This window comes from Vanessa atalanta, chromosome 10 (genome assembly GCF_905147765.1).
Source record: "Vanessa atalanta chromosome 10, ilVanAtal1.2, whole genome shotgun sequence".
NCBI lineage: Eukaryota > Metazoa > Arthropoda > Insecta > Lepidoptera > Nymphalidae > Vanessa > Vanessa atalanta.
The window spans coordinates 2,504,192-2,530,396 of NC_061880.1; the positions used below are offsets into that span (position 1 = coordinate 2,504,192).

At 34.8% G+C, this 26,205-nt stretch overlaps 3 protein-coding genes across 5 annotated transcripts; 1 reads left to right on the forward strand and 2 right to left on the reverse strand.

The window, feature by feature from the left end:
* Nucleotides 1-643: 643 nt before the first annotated feature.
* Nucleotides 644-11,151, reverse strand: LOC125066728 (baculoviral IAP repeat-containing protein 7-B-like). 3 transcript variants are annotated; one of them, XM_047674962.1, is made up of 11 exons: nt 10,609-11,151; nt 9,761-9,906; nt 8,277-8,405; nt 7,817-8,021; nt 7,196-7,354; nt 6,464-6,535; nt 6,259-6,361; nt 4,897-5,044; nt 4,369-4,639; nt 1,489-1,625; nt 644-847 (listed from the first exon to the last, which is right to left on the reverse strand). In XM_047674962.1, the coding sequence occupies exons 1-10, from the start codon at nt 11,017-11,019 to the stop codon at nt 1,503-1,505; spliced, it is 1,767 nt and encodes a 588-aa protein (XP_047530918.1). In that variant the 5' UTR covers nt 11,020-11,151; the 3' UTR covers nt 644-847; nt 1,489-1,502. The 3 variants fall into 3 exon arrangements, with proteins under 3 accessions (XP_047530918.1, XP_047530919.1, XP_047530921.1); XM_047674963.1 differs by lacking the exons at nt 644-847; nt 1,489-1,625 and adding an exon at nt 3,871-4,063; XM_047674965.1 differs by lacking the exons at nt 644-847; nt 1,489-1,625 and adding an exon at nt 3,953-4,197.
* A 597-nt stretch (nt 11,152-11,748) lies between these two features.
* Nucleotides 11,749-13,850, forward strand: LOC125066824 (3-ketodihydrosphingosine reductase). The gene is made up of 3 exons (XM_047675107.1): nt 11,749-12,462; nt 12,926-13,167; nt 13,422-13,850. Exons 1-3 carry the CDS (start codon nt 11,916-11,918, stop codon nt 13,638-13,640), a joined length of 1,008 nt encoding a protein of 335 aa, XP_047531063.1. The 5' UTR covers nt 11,749-11,915; the 3' UTR covers nt 13,641-13,850.
* Nucleotides 13,851-15,520: 1,670 nt separating this feature from the next.
* On the reverse strand, nt 15,521-21,839 carry LOC125067051. Its single transcript, XM_047675429.1, has 9 exons — nt 21,813-21,839; nt 20,350-20,590; nt 19,733-19,890; nt 19,549-19,657; nt 18,782-18,867; nt 18,472-18,612; nt 17,681-17,780; nt 16,577-16,729; nt 15,521-15,621 (listed from the first exon to the last, which is right to left on the reverse strand). Exons 1-9 carry the CDS (start codon nt 21,837-21,839, stop codon nt 15,521-15,523), a joined length of 1,116 nt encoding a protein of 371 aa, XP_047531385.1.
* Nucleotides 21,840-26,205: the final 4,366 nt, after the last annotated feature.

Consider the following 26,205-nt stretch of genomic DNA (forward strand, 5'->3'; position numbering starts at 1 on the left):
AATGTATCGGGTGACTATAGTTTTCGCCCGCGACACGAGAAAATGAGATATTTTAATAAAAAATCATAAGATCCGCTAATGAATTCAGTTTAAATATTGCGTACATCATTCGGCACCGAATAATGAATACACCGACGACTATAAAGAATGATCTTAAAGGCAAGATTGATCACAACTACCCCGTAATGTATTGTATTATACGGTACTGGGTCAGAATTCTACTAACAAATTTACAGTTTATCGTCAAGGAATCGAAACGTCATCGCTGTCGGTCTTCTAATAATCGGGATCGTTTCGTAACCGATAAATAGAAATAATCAGAATTAGACCTCCGTTGCGATTAAGCTAATTTTTTTTTTTTTGTTAGGAATAGTCGTTGAATCATTTACTGCAGTAAATTACGTTAGTAGAATTTCCCCCCAGTAAGGTTACAATACGATACGGTACAGTGTACAATAATGTAAATTATGTGCAATAAAATTTTATAATTAACGACTCATTGAGATGACTTTTCGATTATTTTAAATAAGATCGCTTTACAAGAATAGGCCTAGGAGACGAATGAACCATTTTTTTCCTTCAAACACCACACAAGGGTCTGCTTTACGTGGACACTGATCGAGGACTGATCATTTTTTATAGGTAATATTCAATTATTTTTTGTTTTTTTTTTCGATATATATAAAGTTAAGTAAGTATGTCATTTTAGTATGAGACGGTAAAGTGGACAATAAACCAAATCCTAATTATATAAGCCTAAATAAGCCACGCAATGACTGAAGCGCTTTGCTGCTCCGGACAGTTTTGTATCAATTCCTTTGAATTCTCACACCATAAGTGTACATTTCTGAAAATATATTCATACTGTAAGACTCAATTAGAGTGTAATGCTTGATATTAATTATATGAATTATTATTATCGGTATATTACAGACGAGTATCTCTCACTTTTCTATTAAACATTTAAATATATATTTTTAATCTGGCAACATGAACTTTGACAGATACTCGTCATGGCGGGAAAATAAATTGTCGATTATATATTTAGAACATTATCGAGTAAAACGTTATTGATAATTCTTATCAAATTTTATAAGAAAACCTAATATTTGAGTTAAGAATAAGATCTTACAATAAGGTAAATGCATTTCTTTTTAGCACCCATGTACATTTACTTGAAATTATTTTAATCTTATATATGATTTAGGTACACTTGATGCATACGAGTTGGAAATTTTCAAGTCAAATTAGAACTATAGTCGATTTAATGCAAAGACAGAAAGCAGTCGAGACTACCTTTTATTCAAGCTCGATACTATCGGTCAATTGATAACGATCAATACAATGATATGTACGTAGATTAAACTATCATCAAAAAAACGCCGAGTGAATGATAAGTCGACGTAAGTTCTCGAACAAGAAATGTTGGAATCGAATAATTTACGGAAGTATATTATACTTAAGTTAGAGTAAATTCAATGTACGTACCGCACACGAGTCGGTCAAGCGAGGTAGGCGCGGACGAGCGCCTTCACCTGCGCGCGACACAGCGGACACGCGCCCAGCGCCGCGCCGCACTCCGCGCACGACACCAGGTGTCCGCACGGCAGGAACACCACGCTCACCTGCACACACGCTCCGTACTGTACCGTACACGCTACACTACGCACACTACACCGCGCGCCCCGCGCACGACACCAGGTGTCCGCACGGCAGGAACACCACGCTCACCTGCACACACGCTCCGTACTGTACCGTACACGCTACACTACGCACACTACACCGCGCGCCCCGCGCACGACACCAGGTGTCCGCACGGCAGGAACACCACGCTCACCTGCACACACGCTCCGTACTGTACCGTACACGCTACACTACGCACACTACACCGCGCGCCCCGCGCACGACACCAGGTGTCCGCACGGCAGGAACACCACGCTCACCTGCACACACGCTCCGTACTGTACCGTACACGCTACACTACGCACACTACACCGCGCGCCCCGCGCACGACACCAGGTGTCCGCACGGCAGGAACACCACGCTCACCTGCACACACGCTCCGTACTGTACCGTACACGCTACACTACGCACACTACACCGCGCGCCCCGCGCACGACACCAGGTGTCCGCACGGCAGGAACACCACGCTCACCTGCACACACGCTCCGTACTGTACCGTACACGCTACACTACGCACACTACACCGCGCGCCCCGCGCACGACACCAGGTGTCCGCACGGCAGGAACACCACGCTCACCTGCACACACGCTCCGTACTGTACCGTACACGCTACACTACGCACACTACACCGCGCGCCCCGCGCACGACACCAGGTGTCCGCACGGCAGGAACACCACGCTCACCTGCACACACGCTCCGTACTGTACCGTACACGCTACACTACGCACACTACACCGCGCGCCCCGCGCACGACACCAGGTGTCCGCACGGCAGGAACACCACGCTCACCTGCACACACGCTCCGTACTGTACCGTACACGCTACACTACGCACACTACACCGCGCGCCCCGCGCACGACACCAGGTGTCCGCACGGCAGGAACACCACGCTCACCTGCACACACGCTCCGTACTGTACCGTACACGCTACACTACGCACACTACACCGCGCGCCCCGCGCACGACACCAGGTGTCCGCACGGCAGGAACACCACGCTCACCTGCACACACGCTCCGTACTGTACCGTACACGCTACACTACGCACACTACACCGCGCGCCCCGCGCACGACACCAGGTGTCCGCACGGCAGGAACACCACGCTCACCTGCACACACGCTCCGTACTGTACCGTACACGCTACACTACGCACACTACACCGCGCGCCCCGCGCACGACACCAGGTGTCCGCACGGCAGGAACACCACGCTCACCTGCACACACGCTCCGTACTGTACCGTACACGCTACACTACGCACACTACACCGCGCGCCCCGCGCACGACACCAGGTGTCCGCACGGCAGGAACACCACGCTCACCTGCACACACGCTCCGTACTGTACCGTACACGCTACACTACGCACACTACACCGCGCGCCCCGCGCACGACACCAGGTGTCCGCACGGCAGGAACACCACGCTCACCTGCACACACGCTCCGTACTGTACCGTACACGCTACACTACGCACACTACACCGCGCGCCCCGCGCACGACACCAGGTGTCCGCACGGCAGGAACACCACGCTCACCTGCACACACGCTCCGTACTGTACCGTACACGCTACACTACGCACACTACACCGCGCGCCCCGCGCACGACACCAGGTGTCCGCACGGCAGGAACACCACGCTCACCTGCACACACGCTCCGTACTGTACCGTACACGCTACACTACGCACACTACACCGCGCGCCCCGCGCACGACACCAGGTGTCCGCACGGCAGGAACACCACGCTCACCTGCACACACGCTCCGTACTGTACCGTACACGCTACACTACGCACACTACACCGCGCGCCCCGCGCACGACACCAGGTGTCCGCACGGCAGGAACACCACGCTCACCTGCACACACGCTCCGTACTGTACCGTACACGCTACACTACGCACACTACACCGCGCGCCCCGCGCACGACACCAGGTGTCCGCACGGCAGGAACACCACGCTCACCTGCACACACGCTCCGTACTGTACCGTACACGCTACACTACGCACACTACACCGCGCGCCCCGCGCACGACACCAGGTGTCCGCACGGCAGGAACACCACGCTCACCTGCACACACGCTCCGTACTGTACCGTACACGCTACACTACGCACACTACACCGCGCGCCCCGCGCACGACACCAGGTGTCCGCACGGCAGGAACACCACGCTCACCTGCACACACGCTCCGTACTGTACCGTACACGCTACACTACGCACACTACACCGCGCGCCCCGCGCACGACACCAGGTGTCCGCACGGCAGGAACACCACGCTCACCTGCACACACGCTCCGTACTGTACCGTACACGCTACACTACGCACACTACACCGCGCGCCCCGCGCACGACACCAGGTGTCCGCACGGCAGGAACACCACGCTCACCTGCACACACGCTCCGTACTGTACCGTACACGCTACACTACGCACACTACAACGCGCGCCCCGCGCACGACACCAGGTATTTTTCACCGTTCTGTCTACGTTATACATACCTCTACACCTGTACATGAACCACGCTGCTTACGGTTAGTTATGCTAAATGTTACATATTTATTTAGGATATACAATAGTATAATTAACTTATAAATGCAATTATAACAAGAATTTAAAGTGTCAAAATAAGCAAATTCGGCATACTCTGAGTCAATTTAAGTTGAATTATTTCAAGTATGACAAATAATAATTACCTCATTGTCCATACAGACTTTGCACATTCTCGCTTCCCTTAATTGTCTATTTTCTTCTTCTAAAGTCAATTGTTTTGGATTGGAAACAGGACTCGAGTCTCGTTCGTGATTATTATTACTAATTTCACTAGTTAAGTTTTCTGTTCTGCTATTATCTGATGGATTATTTGATTGTAATGAAACATTACTCGGAGTGGGAGATCGAACTGGACTGTCAGTTTGTGATGCTTGACTGTCGGGTCTGTCCTCTTCTATATTCGATGGAATTATTCTGAAGATAAAAATATTTTTTTATAACTCTCACGAGCATATTTATAGGTATAAGTTTGTGTTATTTGTGAGGAAAAAGAGTTTTTTTCTGAGCTGTGTAATGTAATTAATACATTTTATCTGTGTCAATTGTAAGTATGTTGTATTTGTTTGTATATGAATATTAAAATAAATAAATCACTTGTGAATAAATAAATTTTAAAGTATTATTTTCTTGTTTTTATCGACAATTAGCATATTATAAAAAGTGTTTCTCACCCAGATCGTGGTGCAAAATCCCTCAAGGTCTCAGCGAGGATATCCCTCGCGAGTCGCTGACTGTGTGGAGACACCGACCAAGCCTCTTCGTTTAACTGCTCGTCCAACACCGCGTCGATCAATGCCTCCGAAGAGCTGAATGGTAGACCTGGGTCAAAAATATACGATATTAGTGTGCCATTTTAACCGATATTTTTGAAAACCATTTATAATATTTTTTTATTTATGCTATTATAAATAAAATAAGTCTGGCAAATGTGCCGATGCTAAGTGGTCACCATGGTGTGGTGATGAGTGGCGGTGCGAAAAACCTCAAACATTCCTTACATGTCCAACACACAACCAACCTTGGAAACTAAGATGTAGTGCCACTTGTTCAGTTACACTGGCTCGCTCAACCTTCCAATGGAACACAGCTATATTAAGTTAGCGGTAGAATGCCTACCCAGATTAACTTTCATGAAGTACTTAGCTTTATAAAAGTCCCTGGTTCATATTTAACAAAACAACATTTATAAAAGATTTCTTACTATAGATTATTATCAGGACCCTTGATTTGCTTGTTTTTGCATCTAACATTATTACTAATTTAAGGATAACTGATGGGTCTAGGTAGTTTTCTATATAATAATTCACTATCCAGATTAAATATAAATTGTACACATTTATGATGTAATAAGACGTTTGGACACCTGATGGTAATTTGTCACCACCTGTAAGATATATTAACCATTCCTTACATCACCAATGCCCCACCAAGGTTGGGAACAAAATGTTATATCTCTTGTGCCTGTAATTACTTACTTACTCAGCCTTCACAATGGAATACAGCAATACTAACTATTGGTGTTTGACGGTAAAATATCTGATAAGTGGGTTACTAGCCAGCCGGGCTTTGACAAAACCCTACCATGGACCATGTTATTAATGGTTAGAATATTTCTAATTTTTTTATCTGCTAGTATATAATATAGCATTTAATATCTCCGTGTGAACTAACAAGCAATCTTTATCCACCCAGAACCATTATAATGATTAGATAGAAATGTATTGTAACAATCAAGATATAAGGTAAGTGCTTTGTGTTATCGAAGCACGTAGGACTAATTACTGTAAATATCATTATCAACAATGTATTTATATTTACTGCAGTGATCTCTGCGCATGCGCCACAAAGGCATATACAATGTCTGCAACCACCCGAGCCACTAGGCCCACATTGCCAATCATATAAATAATATAAATTTACACTTTAGCAGCGTAAGCCCCAAATATTTGTAAACAGAAGATATCTTTTCCCAGTCGTGGGATAAATACGGACTATGTATGTATGTATGTATGTGTAACTAATAAAATTAGTACCAGTGGCTCGCAATCTTCGTACAATGGCCCGTCGTACTCTCGCAGCGTCTAATCCCGCACCCAGGGCGGCTACAGCTGCGTTGCTTTCCATACATTCTTCTATCTACAATTAAATAAAGCATGATTAATTTTAACCAATCACATACATTTATCGATTTGAATAGAGAATATTCCATAAATATCAAATAAAAAAAAAAAAATTCACCTGGCTACCGGTAACTGGAAAATTAACTGATGGATTTCGAGTTCTTGAAGTCAGACCTCTGTCGGCGGAGAACTGAAATTGTTACAAATCAAAATAAATATTTTAATAATTTACATTATGAAATAGTATGACTAATATACACTCTATTACAAGGGCAGGAGTGACGATTAATAAACAAATTTGACCTTGAATTGACATGACGGTGTCGTTGGTCGAGATCTACAATAATTATAACATTATGGTTTCGTAAAAAAATACATTATAAAAAATAAATAAAATCCACAGTGATTTTTTTAGTAAAGAAGAAATAAGAATTTAATGATATCATCTATTCCTTACACCGTCAATGCGACGCTGATTTATTTCAGCTGTAATATTTATTAACAAACGAGTTTCTTGCCGGTTATTCTCGGTAGAATCGACATTCCGAACTGGTGGTACCTTTACTTAATACAATTTTGTAATATAACAATTCAAAAGGGCTTGTAAATGCCTGTTTTAATAAAGTATATATAAATTTTTGGTTTGATTATTTCTTACAACGTTTTAAACGAAAATTACAAACGTGTTGTAAAATTTGAGTCCTTTAATCATTTTTTATACTAGGCTACTGCAATTGCGCAGGTATTTAACACAATTAACTATTCTGAGACATAGATGTATTAGCACAGCGTCCTGTGTGTGCGTGTGTGTGTGTGTGGGGGGGGGTTTGGTGTGTTTGTGTCGGCTCACCGAGCGCGGCACGGCGCGCGTGCGGCAGGCGTCGACGAAGTCCTGCCCGCGCACGAGGCGCACGTACCCGCAGTGCGGGAACCAGTGCGCGTGCTCCGACCAGGGCGCGTCGCCCGCCTCCCACTTGCCCAGCCCGCCGTCGCAGTAGAAGCAGCGCACCTGCGTATCGTTTGCGTTACTGGTCGACTTTGATGGTTACCGTTCTGCTTCTTAGTAAATTATAAAAATTTAGCCTACAATTTCCATCGGATTATTACTTAACACCAGAGTGCGACCGGACCACTCGAACTCACTATTAATATAAGTAATTCATATTATAGCACTTAGTGCACTATTGTCTTTACTTTTTAAAGAGTACTATAAAGTTATTCTGTTCTGTAGTGCAGAATGCAACAAAATAAATATTTATCATCAAAACTATGCTTGCAGACCAACACTAAATCCCAAATTGTAACTAGGGATAATAGTTATATTGATATGCTTAAAAAAGGTTAGTGTCCACCAACTTATCAATGGAGTAACAGCCCAGCCGTGTGACAGTAATTACAGTCTGTTACTTTACTTTAAGTACCACATACACGAATTTCAAGCCACCTTTGTCAGATCCTATTGATACAGTACCTGATCGTCAATCCCAGTATAAAAGAAACCAGCATCAGCGAGAGTCCTCGGAGCCTGTGCTCGGTCCGCTGGCCATCGCTCGAATGTAGCGAGACGAGCAGCGAGCGCGGCGCGAGAGGGATGCCTCGCTCCTCCCCCCACCACTCCCAAAGATCTCCACTCCGCACCCGCCTCCACCACGCGAGCGTTTTGTACGGCACCTGAACTGTAATATTACGGTAACTACTTTAAGAGATACATATAAGAAATGAAATATTAAGCGCATCTATCCTTCATACTCTTCCCCGCCAGACATAACATTCCGAAACAGAAACAGTCATAATCCGTGCTTCGAAATGTTTCGATGTTACCACCATTTAACATTTTGACATCCACCATTTTGTCTCTCTCTGTCATCAGTAACTTGACATTTAAGAAAAGAAGACAAAGCCTTGAGTAATATAATCAATCTCATACTTACGACTGAGGTCTGGTAGTTGATGGAGATCTCAAAGGCGGTGTGTACGAAGGAGGTAATATTGGTGGTGAAAATTCGCCATTACGTCGTTCCTCCTCCAGTGTCGCTGCATACTCACATCTTGGGAAATACCTGAAAATATTATCGAGTACGATTTGATGTAATGATAATACAGTAGAGTATTTAAATGCCAAATAATATGTAAAATCGATGGATTTTTTAAACAATATATAAATATTACGTGACTATTGAACGTGCCAGGAATATATCCTGTGATATATATATATATATATATGATTGATGTTAAATATAATGACGTCACATGCGTTCGAAAATTATATCGGCGCGTCATCAACAGCAAGTAATAAAGAAAAAAATATTGTGATGTCATTTTATATAAAGAAAAAAAAAAATTTAATTCATTGATCCTTTGTATTTTTTATTATTTAATGGCCAGTGAAGCAGGTGGATAATATATACCTATTCATTAAAAAAAACTACCATTTATACACCTATAAGTAATTTCGATTTACGCGTAAGATAAAACATTTATGTTAATAATATTAATAATTAGTATCATAAATGTAACACACACTCTTTTAGTATTGAAACTTTTTGCTTAAATTATGTTTGCTGTTTTTTACTGTCATCACTGTCTGAATAAATAAATATGGCATATTAATATTTTTTTTTTAGATTTAATATACTACATAATGAGAGTGGAGTTTGGGACATTTGCAATAAAACATACTTACAACAAACAAACACACACAACAATACATACTACTTAACAACATAATCAAGTCCATTACATTAAAAGTTAACATTTTATCATAAGTTTAAGGCCTCTTAGAACTTCCAAAATGACAAATTAACACACAAAAAAAATATTTTACAAAAGTAAGGAAAACTTATTGATATGATACAAACAATTTAATGAGAAATATTATGACTCATAGCTTTAGGGAATTCACTTTAAGTAATGTCTGACTTTAGTATCAATAAAGAACAACTATATAAATCTATGTATTATTTATTACATACATCGTTTGTAAGTAATTTTTACATTTAATAATTTATTATGTCACTGTTAAGTTGAGAATGGATGCAGTTTAGAATAAAACACATAAAATTAATAATCTTTTAGGTTTAATTAGGTAGTGTGTTAATAAAATTAATAAAGGTGTGCAGAAAAAAAACATTAAAAATTAATCAAGATAATGAAAGCTGTTAATTCTCATTGTTGTTGTTTTATTTTACTATTTTATAAATATTGAGATATTATATTTATGTATGTATATATAAACATAATATACAATAAAAAATATCTTGTATAATAGTTTTTCTTTTTATATAGTTTTTCCCTTCTATTTTTCAGTCTAATATTACATTAACTAATCTTTGGTCATCATTCCTTAAATTTCAAATATTGAAAGCAATAAACTTTGTACACAGTTTTTATAAATCTTACAACTGTACATACTTACATTCTATGCACATCTAATGGGGTGCCGAGTGACCCTAAATTTCTGAAAGGTGCCAATTCACCTCCACACCAAGCACATCGGATACGTCCTTCACCAGCATGGTAGAAACCAGCATTCACCAGCTCTTCTCGTGCTACTGATGTATCCTTTAAAAAGATTTTCTAATTATTTAGTCTTACTATTGATAAAATATTAATTATGAATTTTTATTCAATTAGACATATTTTTTCATTAGAATAACCAAACAATTCTATATTTAAATTAATTTTTTATTTTGCTCAAAACTTTAAAGAAATGATGCCTTAGCAAGAATAAAATAAATACCTTATATATGATGAGTACAACTTTTAAGAATTTAAAGTAATAGAGATTTAATTTATTTACTTAATGACATTATATTTTTAAAAAGCAACAAGATATACTATAATATCAATTTCTGCATGATATGCAAGTGCAAATTCTCAATATAATTTAATATAGAACATTAACAAGACTGAAAAATTATTATGCAACAATAACCCACTTGTGTAAACTACACAAAACTTCAAATACTGGTAAGTAAGGTCAAATTCGTTTAATTATTGGCTAACTTACTTAAAGGTCAGATTAATTATGGAGCTGTTGGTTGTTAACAAATACCCTTAGTTGTATTGTTTTTGTAAATTTATCATCTCTTGAAAACTTTACTTCATGTTTATTGTAGAAATGTAAAATAAAATGTGGATGTGAATGATTTCAATTAAATAAAAATAACTTGATAATAGAATCTTAAAATGGTAAACAAAACAAAACAGTATATACAGAATTGTATGTAAATATAAAAACAAGTATGTAATTATACAACTTACATCCCAATTTACAAATGATAGCAAACGTAAAGCATCACTCTTGTACATATTATCTTCCTCAGTAACCCTATGGGGTTCGACAGGTGGATCTGATTCCTGCTGACCATTTTGAGAAGTATTTCTTTGCTCTGTGCTTTGTATAGAATTGCAATCACGACCAATCACCAGGGGAACGTTGCCAGATAACACTGGATTCAAAACAAATGCACAATTTGGATCCATGACTCTATGTCTCCACATAACCTGATCTCCGTAATTCCACTCAGATATTTTTCCCCCACAACTGAAACACTCAACTTCTGTTCCCTGTCCCGTGTAAAAAAAACCCGCTTTGGCTATTCTAATTGGATCTACAGGAGCTGAAGTTGGCCAATTTGTAAATGTGTTTAGTCTATTAGTCTCCTGGTTCATTATAAACGGCACTATACAATACTACTTTTAAGTTTACAAAAAAAAAATGAGACTAACTGAGTTATATTCTAACTACTTTAAATATTTCATGTATGTATTATCAATTTTATTTTTAAAATTGAAATAAATCAATATAATTGATTTGACAATAAGAAAAAAGTATAATGACATTTGATGTGACACCTATTTTAATGTTGTTACTAGATATCTCAAGTACAAAGAATTGCCAACGCATTAATTTATAGTACACTATTTACAAATAGTTCTTTATTTATTTATGGAATTTATTAATAAAATCAATACATTCTTTACAGTTGTTAAAAATGTAAGCACTCATTTCAATTATTCAATCAACCTGATGAAACCTGAAAATTAACCCTAAGCTTTAGTGTACTGAATGTTTAATAAGATTAAGCTATTATAGTAACGGTATCTATACTACCTTTAATTTTTTTTCTCTCTTTCCCTTTTTTTTAATCAAAATCTTAATTTACATATCATCCGTTAAAACTATTTTTTTTGAGGAGAACATCATTTAGGAATTGCTTTATTTATTTTTAGTACATTTAATTAAACTTCTGTTTCTATATCATATCCCAAAATACCTTTATTTCATAAAATGACATTTATCAAGTACTATAAAACAGTTGTATATTTGTTGTTGTAACTGTCTTCATAGACGATAAGAAAAAATTAAATGTTGGCAACACTATCCAATGTCAATGGCCCCATCACCCTTTTGAAACCTTTGAAATTAAAAATTACGATACAAGTGCAACTGTTGTCTGCACTCTGCTGTTAAAGTGATTCCACTAAGATACGTCTTTGCCTGCATACTAGCTGATAAGCTAAGCGCGGCAGTTAATAAAAGTTGGAGAATTTTAAACGTCGCTAAAATGATATTAATATATATTGGTGCAGTAATTCTTATTATCGTGATAATTTTATTTGCTTTGCATAAATGTTTGGAAAAGAAAATTGTTTACAAGAATCTTAAAAATAGGCACGTCGTCATTACCGGCGGGTCGAGCGGTATTGGTAAATCTGTGGCTATTGAAGCGGCTAAATTAGGAGCCAACGTTACGATAATCGGTCGCGATATTCAAAAACTCATTTTAAGTGTTAGTGAAATAACTGGTCATTGTAAACCGTATAGTGGACAAAAGGTTAATTATATTTCTTTAGATATTACATCGGACTATGATACGATCCAGAAGTGTTTATCAAAAGCAGAATCGGATATTGGACCAATATTTATGTTAATTAATTGTGCTGGAATGTGTATTTGTGGCCAGTTTGAAAATATGAAGATAGAACATATAAAACAGATGATAGATTTAAATTATTTTGGCACAGCCTATCCAACAAGGTATGTTCTGCCAGGAATGAAAAAACGCAATGAAGGCTTAATAGTATTTGTTTCCACAGAAGCTGCTTTGTTGGGTAAGTATCTTTAGTTGCTAAGCATATATCTTTTACGTTTTTATGATATATGTAGGTGAACAGACAAAAAGGCAATCTGATGGTAAGTGGTTACTGCTGTCCATAGACATGATTGTAAAAAATATTAACCTTACATACCTCCCTAACATCACAATGGACCACCAACCATGGGAACTAAGATGTTATGTTTCCTGTGCTTGTAGATACACTGGCTTATTCACCCTTAAAAGAGGAACACAACAATACTAGTCATTGCTTCTTGGCAGTAGAATATATGATGTTTGGGTGGTACCTACCCAGATGGGCTTACAATAAACCCTACCACCAAGTAATTTTTTTTTCATATTTTATGCTTAATTTTATTTATTAGATTGAGGAGTGAGGTATTTGAATATTTTTTTATTACTAATTGATCAATTGATTGATTAAAATTGAAGCTAAAGATAAAATTTACATATTTCAGGAATATATGGATACAGTGCATATGGTGCTGCGAAATGGGCCGTACGTGGCTTAGCTGAATCTGTCTTCATGGAGTTAATTGGAACTAATGTGAGATTGACACTTGCATTTCCACCAGACACTGATACTCCTGGATTTAAAAACGAGGAACTCACAAAACCCAAAGAAACAAAACTGATATCAGGTTCTGGAGGTCTTCACACGCCTGAGGAAGTTGGGAGAAAATTGATAAGGGATGCAATGGTTAGTAAAGAATATTATTACTTTAGGAAGTATGTTTCCATATGCAACATTGATTATATAATATGCAAGTCATGATGATGTTTATTTAAATAACAATAAATGTCTCAATTTAGATCAATTCATGTTGATGGGAATAATTTATTCTGTTGACCTTTGCTTTTATTCAGTGAATGTTGCAAGATTTTTATGTATGATGGTATTCATATATTTTTATTTAAAACATCTTTAAAGTTTAAAATTGTTTTCTATTACAGAATGGCAAAGTATACTCCGTATTTGGTTTCAGTGGACACCTTTTATCAATTTTATACTGTGGGACAATCGACAATGTTACACAAGTTCTACTCCAAATATTTTCTTTAGGTATTTTAAAGGCTGTTATGATTGGAGTACAGTTATCATTCCATAAAATTGTAAGAGATGGTTTAAAAGATAAAGACATGGGTGACAATGAAAAAGAAAAAAGTTTATAACACCATCACAAATAATGTATCTAGTCCTGTATCATTAATAACACAATTAAAAAAAAACTATAACTTCTTAATTTGGTAGTGTTAAATGCTATTATATTCAAACTTTAATATTCAAAATCAATTCAAATTTAAATATTTTTTAATCCATTAGGCTCATAAAAAGCACTAATAATTTAGGCATTTATATTTATTAAGAAAGGTTTTAAATTTTATGAAATAAATTTTAAGAACACCTCATTAGATTTTAATCATATATTAGTATGTATTCTAAAAACTAATGTTCTGAAGAGAATATTTTACTTTTAAATCTTATTTTTTTAATAAATATTTTTCAACATTATCAATATCTATCCAAATTATATTAGCACATAAAACTTATAAAACTAAATAGCTTATAGTTTTAAGATGAACATATTCAATGTTCATATTAAGTAATTATTATGGTCATCAAAATCTCAACAAATATATCATCTATGATGTGTGGATCTACAAAATTTCAGTAAGAAAGGCAAAAGAATGCTTAATTGTATTTATCTTTATGTAAGTGATTGCAGTTTTCAATTTCATGTTTGTTAAAATGTGATTTTTATTACTTCCAAAGATAATACATATTATTTGAATAAGATTGAAAGAATGTAGTTAACTGTTAAAGCGACAGAGTGATTAAAATTTATGATTTTGTTTAATCACAATATAAACAATATCTAACATTCTATATGCCAACAGGAATATTACGATAAAAATAAATTGAAAGATAACGTTTACTTTTTACAGTGTCGAAAGTAATGAATAATTATTATGTTGTTTGACAGTATTTCCTTCCTAAATATGAAGTTAAAAAATAAAAAGTTTTTTAAAGGTTTGATTTCACATTCAGATTGTTACCGACAAAATGCACAATGTTAACATGAGCTTTTCCTGTATTCAAAAAATAATGTATACAGAGCTCATAGTAAAAATGTGAATGTGACTAAATAAGATGTGCCTGTTTATTTATCTTTTATAAATGTGCTTTATTTATTCAAATTAAAACAATATAATCGTATAATTTTTTTTTACCACCAACCCCGTCCAACCAGTATTTCCCTTTTTGACATGGAACTATGGACTGATTGCAACAACATAACATTTTGATTGTTGATTTGATTATTGTCAATCATTTCAAAATTTATATTAAGTATTAAAACGAAAGGCAATAACAACAACTATGTTATATATATTTTTTATTATTTTTTCCACTCCGTTATATTTTTCCGCCTTGTTACTATAGTGACTCCGTCTTTTCGTGTTATAATTTATGGTTGCCATGGGCGACAGTCTCTTTTTCGTAACTAATGAGTAACGTTCGTAAAAGAATTTGTCGGCTATTCGATTCCAAGGCTTGGCTTGGCTTGACTTGGTTTGGCTTGTTACAGTTTTGATTAATAATTGATTTCACACATAACATAAAGTGAGATTACTACTTTGTTCAAGGTATAAGTACAATATTTTGTGTTTATTTAATTTAAATAAACAATTTAAAAAAATACTAATGCTTGTTTGCGGTATTTATAGGCACACGCAGTCCTCTGGTTATTTATTAGATATATTTTATATACCTATTCTTATATAGAAAACATACCAAATTCTATAACGGCTATGGATACACTTCAGATTAGATATTCAAAGCTGTCATTTAGAGAAAATCGTTTTCGAAATAATGAAATGTATATTGACAGACATTCATTCAGGTAGTCAATATAATGAGTCAAATGATGACCACATTCTAAACAAAAGGATAGAAGTATGAAGTACCCATATCGTCAGATGTCATGGCTGCCAGACACTTCATAAAACTAAAGTAAAATAGCATTTCAAATTATAAAGTGTAATTGTATTAATTATTTAGTACAAGCGTTTTGTTGATAGCTTAGTTTGAAACCCCGACCGGCGTATATTCCGTCAGATCTGAACCATATTACAATTGGCCCCACTCCATCATCTGAAACAATACATGCTACTTATAGGTAATGTAGATAAAATTATTGAAATTAATATGAATATAAGTTATTACATTTATTTATTACTTTAAATCTGCATTATAAGTAGGCATTTATTCAAATCGCTTGCACTAAGCTAACTTGTAGGTAAGTATATATAAAACTAAGATAAAACATAAATAAGAAAATCTGGCATAAGATATTACCATTTCGTTGATATCTAATCATTCTGTGTACATATGGTTAAATCGGTAGACAGTACTTTACAGTTTACAAATTTTTGACATTGACCTAATCCTATCGAATTTGTTCTTGCCTTGAAATCTTCCTCGGCTGACCAGGGACTTCTCTCACTAGGGTTGGATGAAGAAGTTAAGTATTACAAGCTACTTTTTATGGTTATTGATGACTATATTTAAAAAGTAAGTAAGTATTTTCATAACGTAATACAATTTATGTATATTTTCTACACTAAAATTATTAAGTTACTCCGTTCTCATCACTCGACTGAATTAATCGTATTGTGCCACTGAAAACTGGTTAAGTGCAAAGGTATTACAAATTACATGAATTACGAAAAAATATGTCACGAGTGGATCGCAGAACCACCTAGTTCATTATAAAATAAACGCTTCATATCAACATGTAACTGTTGTTTTTATTATTATAAAAAATGTTTTATATTTACACAACTGCCCATAAAAGTGACACTCTCTATGTAAATATTTTTTTAAATAAAAACAGTACGGTAAATTATATGGTTTAAGTAATGTATAATAGGTTTTTGGCAGTGTAGTCGTGTTTTTTAATTATAATTTTATTTTTCTTACTTACACGATGCGAGACACCTAAATTAACAGTTTGTTGGTTGTCAAAATAGTATTTCTCGATTCATTGTCATGATGAAATAATGTATTTGTAAGGTATTATGTACAAGACCCTGTTTTCATATCAAACCTGTCACGGGCGCATCCAAAGTAAAATCCTGTAGAATAGAACCATCATTAAGACGTTCGCCGCACAGTCGGACGGCGGCTATCAGTAGCCAGTCGCTCGGACAGTCGAATATTTCAACTCCTGCTTGTCGCGGTGGAATTACAGGCAGACCTTCTAAAATAGCAGATAATGTATAACACACTTATTGATATCCATGTTATCTTGTGCAGATAGATGATTCACACATTTTATAGATTGTTAATCGATTGAAAAACATTTTAGGAACTAATTGGAAATTAAATATATATTACGTAAAGCTATTTTAATTATTATATAATTATTTCAATGTGAATATTATAATCCATATGAATTTATCTGCCGTGTTCCTGTGAGAGTTTTTGTGAGAGTTTTTGTGAAACTTGTCCTACAATTGTGAAATTTTGTACCCAAGAGAACAGTACCCAATTATTCACCAGGAAAAGCATCATAATATGGACGCATATGGTTGAAGTCAGGCTTAAAACTGATTTTACAGGTGTAATAATTCTCGTTTGTCTACTGTGACGAACCAAATGTAGGTCAAACGAATAAAGATTTATATCTACACTTTTCCATAATGGCATTATCTCATTGGCACAGCTCCTCGCTCTTTTAGAAACAAAGACAAGAAAGTAGAACGCACAATTAAAAAATTAAAGTAATGTAAGTTAATAAACACAAATATCTTATATTTCAATTAAAATGCCTAAGGATATATTATTTATATATATTATACATTTCGACATGCAAGAAAAATGGCGAGTGTAAATTTTAAATTGAAAATTACCTAAAAAACAAAAAACTATACCAGATGCGTATGCAGATGTGGCTCAGCTTATTCTTAATAATTTTAATAACGACATAATCGCATTAACACGAAGGAGCAGAAAATAACACTCATCGACCAAAAATAATATTGTATTTTTATATATACCCTACCTAAAGAATATTTGCTACGCTATGTAGGTACAGTCGTTGGGAAGTAAGCGTATATACATTGGTGGCGAAGACTAAATTCTTACTACGTACCTACTTATTTAATTACGTCATTCGTTGACAACCGCTTTGTGATGTTCTTGAACATACCAGTATCATAGTTGATAATTTGCATATCCCCGACGTTGTTGTACGTTATACTACAGAAGGCATTTGCGCGTTCAATGCATATAGCATAATTCAGGTAGTTCTAAAAAAAAATATTACGTTGTTTCATGTGCGAGTTATTTAAACACGTTCTATTTACTTATTAAAATATATTCAAAATAAAATTTCAAGGTCGCAAGATTGATAAGAAAAAAAAAAAAAGAAAATTTTATTTCGTACGTATACCCAAGGATTGTAATTAAATAATATATATAGTGATTCCATTTTCTGCCTATTTACGTTATATTTTATGACCTATGATTTATATTTAAATATATATATATAATTGCTGAATTGAAACACCCTACGCCTTTTGTACGTATTTACTATATTATGGGACCTGTAGAGCCCTGATTTTTAATTACAGTAAGTAACACGAAGACGTCATTTTTTGAGTGTGTATCGGTTTCTGAATTTCTTCATGGCATTTTTAAAACGGTCTTCGATATGTATAAAATAATATAGCTCTGTACACATGTTTTAAATTGACAAAGATTGTCGATACAATTTTATTGTTACCCCAATAAAATTGTATCGGCAAAGCAAATTACTGAATTACATTATATCAATTTTTGTTACTTCTATTTAAACTTTATCCTATTCATACGGTTTAAATCGCTTTCGATTTAGCAAATTGAAAGATCGACTAAAATATTTTTTTGTGTAAGTTTAAAATATTGTGTAATATGTCGACAATATCAATTTTTAATAAAGTGTAACAATTGAAAACTTACCATGTAACTAGATATCCTTGTAATTCCTATTTCAGATACGTCACGGTAGTTAAATGATTCTAGGTACCCGTGTTCTTCCTTGTAGTATTGTAAACATCCTGAAGGAGCTTTTAAATTGTCAGAGGAAATCAATTGAGTTACCTGTTCAAAACCAGAACTTATTTATTTATTATACTTAGTACTTACTTCTGTACTTCTACGCCTATCAAAAGAAAATGATAAAAATGGTTATTGTGGGTTATCCCTAAGAGATAGACATATACTTTTTTATATTATGTAATGATTATTAAAATAAATACATAAATGTTACCTTAATAGAGAACAAGCGCTGTTCTTCCGATATTGTCTGAAATGAAAGAACTACTGGACCCTCTGCATTTGAAACTTCTATATACACTAAAAATTAAATAAAAATCAATACAATAAGAGAGTACAGTTATATTAGCTTCATCCATTGTTTATGAAAATTTTAATATAATCAGCTTAGCGTAGAGCCACTCAAGAAAGACTTCCATTAATACTGTATATCACATCCAACCGTAAAAATCGTATAAATATATTAATATGTTTGTATACTAATCTTGATATTTATCGCCCCCTAAGAAATATAATAATTGTCTTTGGACTTATCGTCTTATAATAAATACTAAGATAACCAGACTATATGCGATGATCTATGGCGGATGCCCTTTTAATGTTAAATATGTACTTATATAGAGTATTGATACAACCGAAACAAGTAGTTCAGTGTGACAATCAATGTGATCGAGTTAAGACTTTGTACAGTAGTACAAGTACCAACTTTGTTAAGTTGGCACTTTTCTGAAGGCTTCTACCATTGTTATATAAATATACAATAGTTGTATGATATTATTGTTTACAAAAATATATATTAAAAAGCCATTGCAATGTATGCTGTTTAGTATCTATATTTTAAGCAAAGATAAAACAATTCAGCACCATCTTCTCTAACAGTCAAATTTAAAACACTGGGCGATCATAGATTTCAAATTATCAATTGGTGTGTAATGTAATTATAAAGTGATAAGCAATAAATTAACTTATATGATAACATACCGTGTTGTCCAGAATTTATACCACAAAGGATAGGTATAACATTATTTACATTTTGTCCTGTTACTAAAAACTGATCCTGCTCACAACTTCCCGCTGTAGGCGGTAAAATCTAAAAATACCAGATATCACATATATTTAAGTAAACAAAGTAATATAAAAACGAAATAACATGCATTGCTCTCACCTCAAAACTTATAAAATCCAGTCGTATTTGCTTCACTTCATCAGAATATTTTTCTAATGTAAAGGAACAAGAAAGCCTATCAGGATTTGGTGTAGGATATCCGGGATTAGTGAACCATACACTAGGAGATGAGGAACGTTCGTCGCAAGTAAATTGCACTAAAAATAAAAATTATAATTATTATATACTAACAGCCTAAATATATGTATTCTTAAACTGATTTTAAGAACAATAAGCAATTTAATTATTTCTTTTCTAAGTTTCAATAGTTAATTAGGTTCTGGACAAATATACCTATATACAAATATAAATGGCAATTCTTATAAGAAAAATGCTTAAAATGTTTTTATATTTTAACATGGATAACAACTGACAAATGGTTGGACGGAATTGACTACACTCCTCCTCCAATTCCGTTCAAACAATTGACATCACGTGTTTGGACGGAATTGGAGGAATTGGGTAGGAACCTAATATGGTAAAGAGATGGCTAAAATTAAAATATGAGATATCATTTGATTTTATAGAACCGAGCGGAGGGTCTCAACAAATAAGGCTACTAACAGAGAATCTGTTACAATTACACAACAATATTATGCAAAAAGGTCAACACTCACTAACACAACATGTTCCATAACCGTCAGCACAAGTTCCCATCGTTTTTCCACCTACTTTTTGACAATCATATTCATGTAGACAAGTCCCTTCGAATCCATTAAGAGCCGAACACGTCACGTGGTCGAATTCCACCACTTCAAATACATCTAAAAATCTGTTCTGACCTTTTGAATTAAAACGCTTTTTCTTTGATCTTTGTGCACATCGTCTCTTTTCGTTTCTTCGTTTGGATCGGTTTATCTGAATTATATTATTGTTGCGGACAGTATTATTTATATTATACGTATTATCTGGTACACTATCAGTCTTCAGTGCTATCCGAGTTGATGATTTTAGAAGATTCGATATCTGCAAGGGATCAGAAGGCGTAAAGCCTCGTATGTGGGCGAGGTAATAATCATGTACTGTGGAGTTAATATTCTTCTTATTTATTAAGCCGCGATCTTCTACATTCAGTGGGATAAATCTTCTTATTTTGTCTTGTTTTTGATTTATTCGTGATTCAAATATTTTAAAATTACTATTATCAGTTGCAAGGTACCAATTTTTACTGTGAATACACAAGATATTGATTAATATAATTAGATATTTTTTATATTCCATATTGGTAGCTTAGATTCATTGTTTCTAATACAGTTCAGTGCAAAAAGTAAACTAAAAGGTATGAATATGTATCATGGGTTTATAATGGTCGGGAGAGACAGCTTGACGGATGTAATTAAACATTTTAGAAACCGCAATGATTTACTTACTTGCCCCACTAACACAGTATGTGATACTTTGTCATTAATTGGTGTGTTTCAAGTAGACACTAGAATTATCGCGTGGCGTCAATCACATATACAGATACACGCTACGATTATTATGTTCTGCCATCTCTATACTTAATGATTATATACACACTATAATTTAAACTCAAACGGAGTTTGGTTTAAAAAGATGCATGACGCTATTTGTTTAATCTTTTGAGATTTAAATTATCATTACTAATATTTATTTGTTTTTGGTAAGACCATATAAAAAAAGTTTCAAAATTATCTTGCAATATTAATATAATTATATTTTAAAAAATTGTCTGAGAAGATTACAATCACTTATACATCATTATTCTACGACTGAACAGCTAAATATTGCATGCACTGCTGTGTTTCAACTGGGAAGAAGGCTGATTGACACCCACCCTTTAAACCGAATCACAGCCATGTGCCTTGCCAGTGTTATAACGTACAGATACATCCTTGTACAAAGATTTGCACACCTTTACACAGATATTACTCACCTTGTAATATCTATGTAAAAGTAGGGCTTTGTATAAGCCCGTCTTGGTACGTACCAACCACTCATGTTACTTTCTACCAGCAGCGATATTTAGTATTTGTGTTCCGGTTTGAAAGGTAAATTAGCCAGTGTAACTACAGGTAGAAGGGTCATGACATATCAATGGGTGGTGGTTATCACTTACCATTAGATGGCCTATTAGAGCGTTCATCTTCTAATTAGATTGCTAGATCTATTATTGTGTGAGGAATCGTTAATATTTCTTATAATGCCAATGTCTAATGGCGGTGGTGACTACTTACTATCCAATGCCCAGCTGCTTACTACCCATTGGCTCGTTTGCCTATCTAGTATACATGTAATTTAAAAGAAAACACGCAGGAAGAAATCACAAATATACGCTTGTGTAGTATAATTTTGATGTAAGTATTTAAAAGCATACCTAATTATTTAGCTCTACGTCAGAAACAACTTAATATACGAGTACAATTACGAAACGTTCACATTTATCGTATCAGTGATAACTAATTAACTAGAACTTATGTAAATGTATTATAACTTCACGCGTGGAATTTAAACTGCCTACTCTGTATAATAGGTAATTCGGTCCTGCCATAGGGCTAATTCCAAAATATATTGATATAAATTTTAACCAAAACTCTATATGTTAGTGTTCATATATTTTGGCAAAGTCCGGCTTCTTATGAGTGTATTTTTCATTTTTCAGTTTCCTACGTACTAAGTATATAAAGTTGAATAACTTGCATATACTATGCTATTGCACTTGTATGTATGTATGTATGTATATGTATGTATGTTACCTGTGTATATATATTTTTTAACTTTGGATGGGTGAGTTAAAAACAATCAAAGTCCTTTTGGTTAGCTTGCTCCGTATCAAATGTAATTAAAATCGGTTCGGTTGCTTTGGAAGCGTAACAGACAGACGAACAAACAAACAACAACAAAGTTCCTTGAGAATTTATAATAAAAATGCCTAAGTGTAGATAATATAGAAAGGTAAATTATTAAACACACGGCCAATTTCCAGTTTTACATATAAAATATATTTTATTAGTGCAATGTTCGATATAACTAGTAATTTGCGATTGTTTGAATTAGTATGTCATATTATATGTATATGTAAACTAAGGTCTATATGAACATGACCCAAATGTAATTGTTACTTGTAGTAACTACTAGGGCTGCTATTTGATACGCTTCAAATATATATATATATCCCGCTGAATTTCTTTCGCCAGTTCTCAGGTTTGAGGTGTTTCTTTCCGAAACAGTGGTAGTAATTTTTTTCTTGACAATCAATAAGTAATTGTAATGCTTTTATATTTAATTTTTGACTTTTGATAAATCTTCTGATCGTGTATGTAGTATGTAATATGTAAGATTGGACCCGTTCAGTGGCGCAGTGATCGGCTGGTTGACAAAACAGTTCAGAACATTTTCATTTTTGTTTCGTTGCTATTAGCTTTAATACTATTAATCAAATATTTTGGAAGTAAGAGTTGAATTAAAATGATTCTGGTGTCATCAAGGAGCCCCGGATGTCTTACATTTGACTTTTTTCTATAGTTATGAATAATAATCTACTACATTTAAGTAAGTGACAACCCTTAATATAATATATTTTACTATCTAGAATCTAGATAATCACAAGTTGAATTTAATATTTCTTCCAACAATTCAATTCAACTGATTATGCTTATTACATAGTATATATATATACTAATATATTGAGAGAGCACGACATACATACGACATACTAGCAATGCATAAAACATTTTATATACTAAGGTAATATATACATATGTAGAAGTACGTCGTTACGCCTATAGCAAAACAAACATGCCGCATTATATAACGTCATCATTCGAAACATTGAATAGTTCTGACAAGAACTGTTTTATTTGAAACAAGAAGCTACATGCAGTTTCATTGAAATCATGATTGGAGCTCTAAAAATAACTTTTTGTCTTCGAAGAATACTATCTTAAATTTGTAACAATATATCGTTGGAATCCCACAGCACGATTGAGGATATATTTCAATCCACTTCTTGAACGAGACGGCTTTTTTATTTTTTATTTTGTAACTGTTTGTGTTTTGTTAATGGCTCTACTGACCTTTACAGCGTCATTGGAAGTGAAGGCGAGTACTAGACGTAGCCTTGAAGTATGCGCCCCCTCGGGCTCCGAGTGACGTTCATTCTGAGGGTGTCTCCCATGAGATCGCACCTCGGCTTAGGACTTAGTTGGTGGGGTGATAGCGCTGTTTGTTCGAGTATTGTTTTCTAATAATTGGGTTTTTTGGACCTCGTTTTCACCGGCGGAAACGGAGTAGGTGTGTGGTATGTAGTTTTCCCTATGAAGGACTCCTTTACGGTAGTAATACCATCGTCTTTATCGTTTAGAACGTGCATAGAACGCCTGAGTCTGTTCGGAAAATTTCCTCTGAAGGAGTTGTAGGAGCATGGCTGTGCCTATCAACAGATCACTGTGTTCTATGGCTTTCTCAAAATACGCCGTAGAGAGTATTTTGAGGTACTGGGCAATCCAATCAATGTCGAAGTCTTTGTACAGATCGACGTTACAAACGAACCATGGCGAGATCTCGGTATTTGAATTTGTATTTTGGGTTGGTCAAAAAGTGTTTTGTCTCCGGTATTGCCCCGATTTGATGTAGTATCTTTGTTAAATTGTCAAGTATTAGTGCTATAATAAGGTGTAATTTAGATTTTCCAAGGTCACAGAAACAGCCATATAAAAGGTAATTCGAACAGTCGAAAAAAAAAATTACCAAATGTTTTAAAAGAAATTTCATAGATATACTATTAATTTTAATTTAAAACTTGGAACCTAATCAACGACAGTAAGCATAGACATTTTACCACTTTTTATTCATTTGACGTATTCTTAACAAATATGCTACTACATATTTGTTAAGCTACTTTATATATTAATAAAAACTGAAAGATACACGAGTTTAATTTAGATAAATATCTAATTTATTTATTTTTATCTTGTGAAACGAAATATTTTTTATAATTTTATTAGGACCCGCCCCGCTTCGCACGGGTGCAATGCTCATACTAAATATACTACCGACTACTACTGACTGACTGACTACTGATTTACAACGTTTACAGTTTTTCAGTCATTAGATAAGACAATACAAACCGCTATGTTCCTGGGTTTTAAATCTGATATATCTTCAAAAATATTAATTTAAATTACATGTTGTAAAGGGCCATATTGATCTAAGTATATTAAATGCACAATATATTTAAGGTACTTATTCGGATAAGGATTAATGCTGTACCTATTGCTTCAAATCGCTTCGAAAATAAGACTTATCTCCCGCATATCAAAAGAAAATGATAAAAAATGGTTATTATGGGTTATCCCTAAGAGATAGACTTTTTTGAATACCTTTTTAAGGTGTACAATACTGTAGTACATTATTTTGATTATATAATGTAAGCGCATTACATATGTTTATTTACGACATCACTTTAGAAACCTCTAAATAAGTATTTCTCTACTAGGTATATTGTGCACGTATTATACATAAAAACCCCTTGAATCAATTTATCTATTAAAAAAATCCGTTGTGTAATTTTAAAGATCTAAGCATACACATACGGACATCGGTAAGCGACTTTCCTTTATACTATGTAAAGATAAGGAATTTTGAAACGCACAAAAAATATTTAAGCTATTCCATGTTTTATAAACTTGGAATTAAAAGGTAATTTATTCTTCAATGATAACCATATAAAGTAATTAAAATGATTAAATTTATTTTATAAAGATACAAACAAAATATATTTAAAGTGAAGATCGGGATTGTTTACTGTAACTATATGAGTAATAATTTTCTATAATTATTGTCTAAGTATTTTCTTCTATAATTAGTTATTACCAATGTAAATTTAGTCTGTACGTTAGCCTATTGTTACTCCCCTTTAAGATGGACTGATGGATGGATTTATTAACTAGCAAATCGATAGATTAGGTCTGACTAGGTCTGCATATACCAATATTGTTGTTTGCAGCACATAACTATTTATATCGTTCCATCGGAACGAAAACGGTATATATGTTGATGTGCCGCAGCGCCTACTAGTAGAATAATAACAAGATAATTAGAATGTCATTTAAACAATACAATAGGTCTAAGAGAGAAAAAATGTAACCGAAGCTACATTCAAAAACGTCTCGTCCCCAATCCTCATTTAATAGTATTAATTATAAACATTGATTAATATCGCAATTCACTTAACACAATAAATAAACATGGACATGCAGTATTATAAATTCGCAACAGTTATTAATATGTATCTCATATCTCTCACTGAGTAACATTAAAATCTAGACCAAACAAACGTTTTGTCCTTGTTTTACAACACCTGCATACGCTTTTTCCGAAACTCAATATTCGTAATATACGTTTTATGCGTATTCAAACACATGCCCTTTAATATATTAAGTTGTCAGACATTGATATAAAAGGCGACACGGGTCCGTTTGAAAACCATATCACATCGAAGTTCAGAAACC

Coding starts and splice junctions, on each gene's coding strand:
- LOC125066824 (XM_047675107.1), top strand. CDS start 11,916: ATGATATTAATATATATTGGTGCAGTAATTCTTATTATCGTGATAATT. Junction 12,463..12,925: donor CACAGAAGCTGCTTTGTTGG/GTAAGTATCTTT, acceptor TACATATTTCAG/GAATATATGGATACAGTGCA. Junction 13,168..13,421: donor AATTGATAAGGGATGCAATG/GTTAGTAAAGAA, acceptor TTTCTATTACAG/AATGGCAAAGTATACTCCGT.
- LOC125066728 (XM_047674962.1), bottom strand. CDS start 11,019: ATGAACCAGGAGACTAATAGACTAAACACATTTACAAATTGGCCAACT. Junction 7,355..7,816: donor ATACTGGGATTGACGATCAG/GTACTGTATCAA, acceptor AACGATACGCAG/GTGCGCTGCTTCTACTGCGA. Junction 4,640..4,896: donor GATTTTGCACCACGATCTGG/GTGAGAAACACT, acceptor TTTTATCTTCAG/AATAATTCCATCGAATATAG.
- LOC125067051 (XM_047675429.1), bottom strand. CDS start 21,839: ATGAACGCTCTAATAGGCCATCTAATG. Junction 18,613..18,781: donor AGCGCTTGTTCTCTATTAAG/GTAACATTTATG, acceptor GGTTTTGAACAG/GTAACTCAATTGATTTCCTC. Junction 15,622..16,576: donor TTTGGATGCGCCCGTGACAG/GTTTGATATGAA, acceptor GTATTGTTTCAG/ATGATGGAGTGGGGCCAATT.